At 44.1% G+C, this 10,164-nt stretch overlaps 1 protein-coding gene across 2 annotated transcripts; it reads right to left on the bottom strand.

Moving 5' to 3' along the window:
• Positions 1–925: 925 nt before the first annotated feature.
• On the bottom strand, positions 926–5,970 carry WNT8A (Wnt family member 8A). 2 transcript variants are annotated; one of them, XM_039835908.1, is made up of 6 exons: positions 5,688–5,759; positions 5,559–5,592; positions 5,190–5,328; positions 3,937–4,062; positions 3,073–3,215; positions 926–1,887 (listed from the first exon to the last, which is right to left on the bottom strand). In XM_039835908.1, exons 1-6 carry the CDS (start codon positions 5,753–5,755, stop codon positions 1,342–1,344), a joined length of 1,056 nt encoding a protein of 351 aa, XP_039691842.1. In that variant the 5' UTR covers positions 5,756–5,759; the 3' UTR covers positions 926–1,341. The 2 variants fall into 2 exon arrangements, with proteins under 2 accessions (XP_039691842.1, XP_039691841.1); XM_039835907.1 differs by having other exon boundaries at positions 1,151–1,887; positions 5,559–5,970.
• Positions 5,971–10,164: the final 4,194 nt, after the last annotated feature.

Raw genomic sequence — 10,164 nt, 5'->3', positions numbered from 1 at the left:
CACATATCTGAAATATCTCCTCTCTGCAGGGGGATCTCCAAGGCTGAATGCTCAGATTTAGGAGATGAGTGTCTGTCTATACCCCAGGGCTCTCTATGGGAAACGACTCCTCCCCCAAAGATCCTCAGTGGAAAATGTAGAAGTGCAAATGAGGAAGGTAGAATCCACAACTTTCTTAGTCTCTTGCCCTAGGGCCCAGGTCCTCAGTGTACAGACACCCCAGGAAGCCCAAGTTAAGAAAGTAAACATACTTTGAATATGGTTCAAGTTTAAAGGGCTTCCTTGTTCCAAAAGTTGCTTAGGTTGTATTAAAATAATGCCTTCTAAATCTGGGAGTCTGGATTGTGCTCCTATTAGCCAGTTAATTTCTTAGGCCTCTATTTCATTATCTGTCAAACACTGATATAGTTCCAGTTCCAGTTCTCCCTCGCCTTGTGTATAATTGGGATACAGAAGTAAGATTTCTCATTCCTTTTCTAATCCTAAATTTCCAAAGAGAGAAATAAAAGATCTCAGGTGGATATATATTCTAGAAGCTTTTATTGCAAAATAAAGTTGAGTTCCCAATCTGGGAAAATAACAATAGAGTCGTTTTACAGCTCTTTGGGGAAAATCTCTCAGGGGGAGGATGGATAGCTAGGAGGGTTGCTTGTATGGATAAGTAGTAGTCACCTGTCCACTTATTGTAACCGTGTTCCTTTTCCATAGCTCCACAGATGGTTTCTGAGCTGGAAAAGTCCTAAGGTTATATTGGGTCCTGGCTTCCCAAGAGTTGGGTGGGAAGAATTTTTGAAAAGTTTATATTCAGGTGAAAAACCCAACACTCTAAAAACCTCCCAGTAGGCAGGTATGTAGTCTCTACCCCCACTTATCTGCATGAACTTGTACACTGGTCTTTCTGGAGCTAGCTAGAGTAGGGGAAAGTTGCTCCTTCAGTAGTTTGGACAGAACTTTTTCATTTTTTGCTTCCATTCCCTGATTCTCAGCAGCACAGCTGGGTTGGACATGGTCTAAAACTTACAGGGACAAGTACTTTGAGGGTCTCTCTGGATATAGACCCCCAAACCAAACAAGCTGTAAAAGTACAGGTATAAATACCAGGAAGTAACTTGTTGGAAGATGAAATGGGGTCTGCCCAAATTAGGAGGTCCAGGTTCCAATTTCAGCTCCATCAAGAATAACGTACAATCTTGGGCTTCATTTCCCAATAAATAGGAGATATTAAGAGGATTGCAGAGCAACCCTGTGCTTTTCCAATTGTTTTCCAATTTACTCTCTCTAAGAGAGAAGCTGTGTCCCCTCCATTGTCATGCAAACTGAGCAAGTTTGCCTAGGGTGTTATCAGGTGCTACCCTTGCCCCCAGACCAAGTACTGCCTAGGGAGCGTGTGCAATAGTACTTGTGTACCACATGCCTACACTGATCACACTTGACTGTACAGCACCACTGGAATTTGCAGTTACAGCTGCTGATGGCCTCAGTTCTCCTCTCTTCCACCTGCAGGCCACACTCAGTGCATAAGCGCCCACAGCTGTGTTGTTCCCACCTGGATGTGTTGTGGCTGTTCTGCAGACACTCCCGACCCTCTGTGCCATAGATGCCCAGGCTAGAATTGCGGGTACAGTAATCTGGTGATTCCTCTAAAAAGATCAGCTCAGCCTCTGCACTAGGAAGAAAGGCTTCAGCGGGTGCCCAGTGGCCCTCAGCACTGTTCCCAGCCCTTAGCCGCCGCTTATCCATCTCAATTTTCAGCGCTTGGTCATACTTGGCTTTTAAGTAGTCTCCCATCTCCCGGAAGTCAGCCATCTGCAGCCAGCATGTCTGGATGCTGCAGCTCCCTGAGATGCCATGGCATTTACAGGTCCTTTTCATGGTGGCTCTTACTGCCTTGAGAGAGAGAGAGAGAGAGAGAGAGAGAGAGAGAGAGAGAGAGAGAGAACGAGAACGAGAACAAATGAGAGAATGGCTCTGGGTAGGGAATACCAAAGGTTAGCAATTAAATATTTTAGAGTTGTGCTTCTTTGGAGGAGCATCAGAATTACTTGGGGAAGCCCATGAAAAATATCCATTCCTGAGCTCTACTTCAGATCTTCCCAATTAGAATGTTCAAGGATTTAAAGGGGCTGGTGTTGGTGATCTTAAAGCTCCCTTGGTGGTTCTTAAAGAAAGCCAGGCAAGTGTCGAAAAGATTACTGGAGTCAGGAAACCTTGGCTTCAGGCCATAACTTCATCACTTGTTGAGCTTGTTTCGTTATCAGACCAATTAGATTCAGAATGATCAATGGAGTACTTTGTAAATTTATAAAGGAAAATAGGATCATTGGTACTGTTACTGTCTTGAAGCTGGGGGTTAGAGTATCTGTGGGGGTCTGGATTTGTGCTCTGGGCCCTCTCTCAAAGGGTATGAAGCTCCTAGAGTCTGAACCCCTACCCCAAGGCAATCACACGTGGTTGTAATTGCCTTGAAAACTTCTTTTCCTTGTCCCTGGGAACCAGGATATCTAGATATAGGTTCAAAGGGAAATTTCTATGCCCTTAGCTCTAAATCCAACCTGCTTCCAGATCTGAGTTTAGAACACTTCAGGGATTGCTACTCCAGCAGAAGTCTTAGAGAAGAATAGACCCTCTAGAGAAGCTTAGATCAGTCCCAATTCCTTGAAACCCAGACAATGTTTAGGACAGGGCTGAATAATAAGCCTCTGTTAGTTTTCTAGAACGCACAGTTGAAAAGATTAAAAATTTAAGTCATAGACGCTAGGTCTTGATTCTGTATTGTTCTGTCTTCTCAGACACCTGCCTGTGGAAGGGCTAGAACATGAGGTTTAGTAATAAGACTAGGAGATCTGAGTTCATTGCCTGGCTCTGATGCTTATTAGTTGGCTAAGCCACTTGACTTGTCCTTAACTGGCTTTGTCATCCAGAGAATGGGGGTAGCCACTGCCATCCTGCTGGGTGGTATAAGGATGAAACATGGATATGAGATAGCTCTTGCTAAGTTGTGAAGGGCTGAACAGATGTGAGATTCTTGCCAATACTGAGCCTAATGGCTCACTGGCCGACTCCTATACCTACCAGCCTTCCTGCTCTGTTGTTGTGAAGATTCATCAGGGCTCTGGCATCCTTTCCCTTCTCCAGGCTGTCCACAAAGAGTTTGGAGATCCTTTCCCCAAATTCTACATTGTCGCTGCAGCCTCCCCAGATCCAACCATGGCCTCCTACATATAAGGAAAGAAATTCTGCGTATGGTTCCCTGCTAAGTCCCAGGAGACGAGTCACAGTAATCTTGGCTGACATAGCCAAGCCATCCCTAAGAGGCCTAGAAGCCTGTAAAGCTGTAGCTGAAGGTGAGATAAGGAAATGGAGGTACTTGGTGTGGGTGGTGAGAATCCTATTCCTAAAGCCAACTGTCCACCCTTCAGGCCCTTCCCAGCTCCTACCTTCCCAGTCTCCATACTCTCAGTAGAAGTAGGTATGCTGGGGATGACCTAGATGATCTCAAAGGTTCACTGCAGCTCAGACATTCTGGAATTCTACACCATTATCCTACAGTAGTCTTATTAGAGTCATCTCTTCCCTTCTTAGTGACAAATCTGAGTAAGTCTCTAAAGTGACAAATAATTGTGTACCTCTGGATTATAGACAAGCCCTTCTAAGCCTGAAATATGAGGATTAGCTTTAAACTCTCTTTGGCTTCCTCATTTTTAGATGCCTTATTAGTTTTAGAGACTAGAGCTACTTGCTAATCCTGCAATCATGGACCCAGGCTCAACTCTCGAGAGAGTCTAGGTCTGGGAGCTCCTATTTATGAAGTTCCTGTTTGAGTCTAGGGGTTTGAGGGAGCTAGAGCTGTGCCCCTCAGCCTTTCCCTGGAAGACTTTAGCCTGCACTCAGCCCTGCACCCTTCACCTTCTCCTCCCATCAGAGAGCCCAACTTACCTGTTTTTCCATTTTTTGACTCATCACAGCCACAGTTTTCAAAGTCACCCATGCTACAGTTCTTGGTGATGGTGTACATAACTCCAGCAGAGCTAATAGCATGAATGAATGAAGTCTCCCTGGTAGCTTTGGAGAGAAAAGGAGGACTGGAAACTTGGACTCTGATGATCCAAAGCCGGGGCTTTGGAAAAGCAATGCTGTTTCTCTCCCCTGCCCACTTGGTGTTTAAGAGGATGCTCTTCTACTTGAGAGAACAGTACATATTTCCTTACTTGATCCTTACTTCATCAAGCAGGAATGAGCATCCCCATGCTGCTGGGGAAAGTATAAAACCCAGAGAGAGTGATGAGACCAAGGCCACTTTCCTCACCAGCTGTGGTGTTGGGACCACGACTCTTTTCTCCTGAAGTTCAGCCTAGGCCTCTGTTCATTAGCCACTGCTTTTGGTTCTTGGGCAATGAGGACTCAGGGCCACAGGCTGTCTTAGGAAAGAGAGAAGGACCTTTTCTTTCTGACATGAAGCTGAAGCCAAGTAATAATCATAATGATCATGGCTACGACTTACTGAGCTTGTATCTTACTGAACTATAAACATTGTCCCATGTCATTTCCACAAACTCCCCATTCTTTCTGTATACCCTATAGCAGACTTTTTTTTTTTTTGTCCTCATTTACTCCTTTCCTTGACTCATCTCAGGCAACTATTGTTCCTACATTAATGACTTTTATGCAAACTACACATAGTTACAAACAGCTGGACAAGTGCGCACGCGCACACACACACATCCCACCTGAGGCACAGCTCAATGTGATCTCCCAGCTTCTCTGTTGTTGGGATTTTATGACAGCTGAACAGATTGTAAACTCCCTCAGGGGCTGCAAACACAGAGCCCTTTCCCCATTTTTATTTCATGCAAATCAGTGCAAGATAAGTGTGTACAAACACCCAAATACAGGCATGCATTAAAAAAAATAATAATTATTTCATTTGTATAGAAATACCTTTGTATTCATCTCATTCAACCTTTATAATACTCTTAGTGAGCTAAATAGAGCTGGCCTTATTGACCCAATGGGAAAACTGGGGTTGAAAGAGGGGAAGTAACTCACTCAAGGTCACACAGCCAGGAAGTGGCAGGTCAGCAGGTCACAGGTAATTTTTCATTTCACTGTGCACATATATGCTATACATACACACACTGCAAGCCCACCTCCGGGCACATATACCCCCTTGCACAGGTGCACAAACTTACCACTTCTCAGCCTGTGGTGAGTGGAGAGCTGGAGAGCATTTTCAGGGCAGTTCCAGCGTTCCCAGGCAAATTGGAACTTACACTCCTCAATGCCATTCTGGGCACCTAGGGCCACGCTGGTAGTATAGGTCAGGTAGGCCTGGCAAAGGAGAGAGGGCTATGAGCTTCAGTCCTGGCTCAGGTCAGGTCATCTGGGATTGAGGATGCAGGCAGGACTCAAATAGGGTTAGCTCTCCATTAAGGAACAATCATGGGTTCCTCTGAGTGGGGGACTTCTGGCACTGTTTTCCCTCCCCTCTTTTCCTTCCCCCAAAGAGTTCCATTAGGAAGCTGTATAGGTAAAAATAGAAAAAGCAGAAACCATCCTACCTTGGGACCTGTTATCAGGAAATTGTTCACTGACCTACCAAAAAGAAAAAAAAATGAGGCAGTGGTGAACAGGGATGAGATAATGGGAGCTTCCTTGGCAGAGAGTGAGAGGTGGGGGGAAGAACTTACCAGGCAGAGGCACTGAAGGTGGCATAGCATATGCCCATAGTTACCCTGAGCATAAACAGGTCCTCCATGGCCATGCCCACACCTAGGGGACCAGATTCAGCACAGGGACAAGTAGAGAGAAAAAGGGAGGAGAGGGCAGGGTCTTTCTCAGTATTTATGTGGGGGAAATTCTGAATGGCCAAGGGGGAAAAATCAACAGCTCTTCTCATTTGTCCCTCACTGGCAGGGCTTCAGGAGTCTCTGACCCAATAGGGGACCAGGTAGGAGGGACTCAGCCCAAAGCCTCAAGGAAAGCCCTGCCCCGCCCCTCCAGCCCTTTCTCTCTCCCAGACTGACAGAGGGTCTGAAGTCTTTCAGTACTTCTGTAAGTGAGACTTATGTCTCTTTGTGTTTGAGGGCTTATTTCTCAGAATCTTGTAGCCTGGAGCAGATGAGGTTCCTAACCCTGAAGGTAGGTCACCCATACCTAGGAGCTACAGTGTCATCTGTCAATGCAACCCCATTTCTTGCCTTGCCATCCTCTCTAAGGTGTTAATAATTATATGCTTTACCCACATAAGAGAGTGCATTATTTCTTCCTCCTCCCTTGGTGACTGTAAAGCCATCAAAGTCATGGAATTGTGGGACCATGAAACAGAAACACGTCAGAGGCCATCTCTGCAACAGTCCCTTCTAGCACATTTCCACCAAAGTAAGTTCTGGTAAATTTCCTTCATTCCTAATAGGTCTGTCATTTTGTATTTGAGGGTTAGTTAGATCTCCTGTTTGATAGCTGCTTATATATTTGAGGATCAACCTTTGGATCACCAAGGGTAGTATTTGAAAAGACTGATGGATTTCTTTCTGATTCTATTTTGTTGCAAGGACATCATCTCTTTAGGCAGGAATCTTTTAGATTGATTCACTTTGTGCTAGTGCTTAAGATGATGCCTGGATGAACGAATGAATGAATGAATGAACAAATGAAGGAAGAAATAAACTTGTGGTCCCTAGTAGGGACCTGAGGCATCATTAGGTAGGATTGGGCATACAGTGAAGGAATGGAGATCTTTCTTTGTTGGCGAAGCTCTTTCCTGGGGCTGAGGAGGACAGATGAGAGATTGAGGATAAAGTACAAACAGAAAGTCATAGCCCTGACTATGACCATGGATATACAGATCACTTCCCAGTACCCTAGACCTAATTTGAATGAGAAAAAGAGCTCAGACATCTCCCTACCAAAGAATTTCCAGGGGCTAAGGAGTCCCCAGGCCTTTTTAGGGCACTGCACTCAAAGTATGGGTCAGGGTTGGTGTTGAGCTGCAAACTTATCTTTCTGTGGCAAGATAAATACAGAAATGAAAGTGTTTAGAAATTTGTATAGCAATTTGTTAATTTTAGATATGTTGAACCTAATAATAAGAAATTTGGGCTCTTATTTTCTATGTATTTTTTTCTGTTTCATTTTTCTAGGAGGAAGGATGCAACTGTCACAGATGAAAAATTCCTTAATAGACTAAAGCTCTGCTTCAGCTCAGCAAACTCTTCCTTTGCTTGCTTGTGGGCTTCTCTCCTTGGGGAAAAGAGATCTGTGAGACTTGAGTCACCTGGGAAAAACCCATTGAGTTTGCCTCAGTGGCCTTTTCTCTCTGTTTCCTACTATTCCCTATCTGAATCTAATGTTTAACTTTCACTTCTTAAGACACCACTCTCAATGGGGTCAGAACCAGGTTAGCATTAGCCGCAAAGTAGTCCCCTCCCTTTAAAGAGTTTTAGGAGTGATTCTAAATTCATTTTCTGTGTTTGAGTTACTGGGTCTTATTCTTCTGTGTCCCCTGTAGCACCTGGCATTTAGTTGGTACTCTATAAAAAATATTCCTTTATTTTCTAGGAAGCAGTGGGGAAGTTGGCGTGCCTTTTTGTATACAAACTTTGTGCTTGCTCCTGCTCAGATTCTCTAAAGATTATATAATTTCTCTAAAAGGAATTTAAGATGTTAAGGAAAGGACTCTGCTCCAGGTATTAGGAGCCCTAATTAGGGGTTTGGCCACTAATCTGTTGTGTGACCTCAGGCAAGCTATTAACTACTCCATGGACTCATTTTCTTCATCTGTAAAATGAGGGAGTAGGGAAAATGTTGAAAGTTGAGTGGCTTCTAAAGATTTTCTCAGCTCTCTTGCATACTATAATCATAATTTTAAGATTTGCAGAATTTATTAATCCCAGAGGTGATTGATATAGGCTGGAAATGGGGAAGTATTGTCTTCCCCAGCTGGCAGCATGGGAATCATCTTATCTTTGAATCCTTCAGTTGCCATCAGGATAGACCTGTAAGATGGATACCTGGAGGACAACCAATGCTTTCTTCAGAGTCCTTTGGGGCTCTGTCTACATAAGACTTCTTTGTGGCCTTTGAGCCACCTTTCTCTTGCTTAGGCTAACTTCCATGTCTGGAAGTGTACTGTCTCCTTACTCTCCCTTCCAATAAAGCTATTCTTTTGCTGCTGTAAAACAAACAAACAAACAAAAAAACCTCTATGCTAGACTGACCAAAGTTCTTCACTGTGGACAGAGGAATCCCCTGGAAGAAGAGCCAAAGACAGGCACTCCACACTGGAGTCTACAAATCATTTGCAGCCCCAACCTGTGTACCCATTTCCTTAATCCCAGATCTATTATCTCATTAGTTTTTAAATGATGATCCAACCCTTGGTTTCTCTTCTCGGAATGGAAATTTGGAATTGAAGACCAGAGCAGAAAATGACAGTGGAGATAGAGTGGGCCTATGACAAAACAGACAGAATAATCTCTGAACCGGTGGTGTGCTGGTAGATGTTTAACGACCAGTTCTGATGTGACAGAAGCCATCGTTGGTAGTGTTTGCTGATTTTCATGGTGTAAAATACTCTTACCATGAGCAATTTCAAACTACCAATATGAACTTGGGAAAGATGAACAGTAGCACATCATATAGTAAATCGATCATATAGTTATAATAGATGTAAATAACCTTAATAGTATAGATAATAGTAAAATGAGGTACGTAAGTACTTGTTATATTTGTTTTTAATATAATTTGTTTAATTTTAAGTTTATATAATTTAATTGTTAATAATGGCTGTGTTTAACAACCAGTTTACAAAATTCCTGCAAATTTAACAATCAATTCTTGGAGCCAACTCCCAGAATGCCATTGAAGCCCTGTGTTCTCCCTTGAGGCCATTAGGAGATAAAGAGCAAAAAATTTCTATGTGGAATTTAACACAAAATATTTGTTTTAATCATGTATAAGGCTTTAACCCTTGCTGAGCCATGGGCCTTGCTACCTTCCCTCAAGGAGCATAGAATATAATGAAGTTTGTGTCTAACTATAATGTAGGGCAGAAAGTGGTAAGTGGAATAAAATGAATAAATACATGTACCTCTGGAAAAATATTCATTGAGCTAGAAAGGAGATAAGACCAGATATCCTGAAGACCCCTTCTACCTTTAATGTACCAGGAAGATCAGATTCCAGGAGTCCTAGGGAAGCACTGGGAGCTGAAATCAATGAGGTGTAAGATAGAGTCACCTTTGCCATGCCCAGCTTCAGGAGATCTAGAGGCTATTCATAGAACCATAGAGTGTCTGAGCTAGTGGGTCCCATTTTACAAAGAAGTAACTGAGGTCTAGAGAGGGGGCACTTATTCAGAGTTACACAAAGAGAGCCTGGATCCTACCATCCTGGTTTGCCTAAGACTGAGGGGTTTCCCATGGTGTGGGACTTTAGATACTTAAACCAGGACAGTTTTGGGCAAGCTGGTTGCCCAGTGATGATGATGGTATGAATCCCAGGCCAATGCTTCTTTCCCAATGGGCACTCTCACTAAACTCCCCAAATCCTTGATTCCCCCATGTTTCTTTCCCAGGCTCTTTCCCAGGCTCTCTCTAGGGCTCTGCACTTACAAGGACTACTTAGACGGTAGAGCAGGTTGGGGGTGGGGTGGGGTGTGGAATGGGAGGGTGGAGAGAGGGTAGAGGTGGCTGGAGAATGCCAGAAGAGATAGGATTTCTGACTTTTTACACTCCTCTGCTAATTAGATAAGTGAGGTGGGAAAGGGGGAGAATGAGCCTCCATGCATATTCTTCTGAGCTGTGACACTGAGCAGAGCTCAGGGATTTTCACTCTCTGGTCTCCGCCCCTCCTGCCTGGAAGCTTGTCTCTTCCCACCCCCTGGGGATACTTGACTCCCAGTCCAAATGCCACAGCTGCTTGAGCTCCTGACCCTCCCTTTGGCCCCCAATTTAGCCTCAATGACTTGCAAAGTTCCTCAACAATATGCCCAGGGAAGGAAGAGAGTTCTTCAGTTTCCCTTCAGATTCAGAGTTCCAGGTGTGGGGAGGAAAAGAGGAGGCCCTCTTGTGTGGAAAATGGGAGGAGCTGGTGGTCTGTTGAATACATGGGCCTATGAGGGTTGGGGTACACTAGAGTCTGCAAACCATGACTAGGTCTGTTTTA

This window comes from Pteropus medius, unplaced genomic scaffold (genome assembly GCF_902729225.1).
Source record: "Pteropus medius unplaced genomic scaffold, Ma_sr-lr_union100, whole genome shotgun sequence".
Classification (NCBI taxonomy): domain Eukaryota; kingdom Metazoa; phylum Chordata; class Mammalia; order Chiroptera; family Pteropodidae; genus Pteropus; species Pteropus medius.
Note: the sequence above shows the minus strand (reverse complement) of the source record. Positions and strands in the feature narration are given on the sequence as shown.

Coding starts and splice junctions, on each gene's coding strand:
- WNT8A (XM_039835907.1), bottom strand. CDS start 5,717: ATGCTATGCCACCTTCAGTGCCTCTGCCTGGTAAGTTCTTCCCCCCAC. Junction 4,063..5,189: donor TCACCACAGGCTGAGAAGTG/GTAAGTTTGTGC, acceptor TTCTCTCCAAAG/CTACCAGGGAGACTTCATTC. Junction 3,216..3,936: donor GTCAAAAAATGGAAAAACAG/GTAAGTTGGGCT, acceptor CCTTATATGTAG/GAGGCCATGGTTGGATCTGG.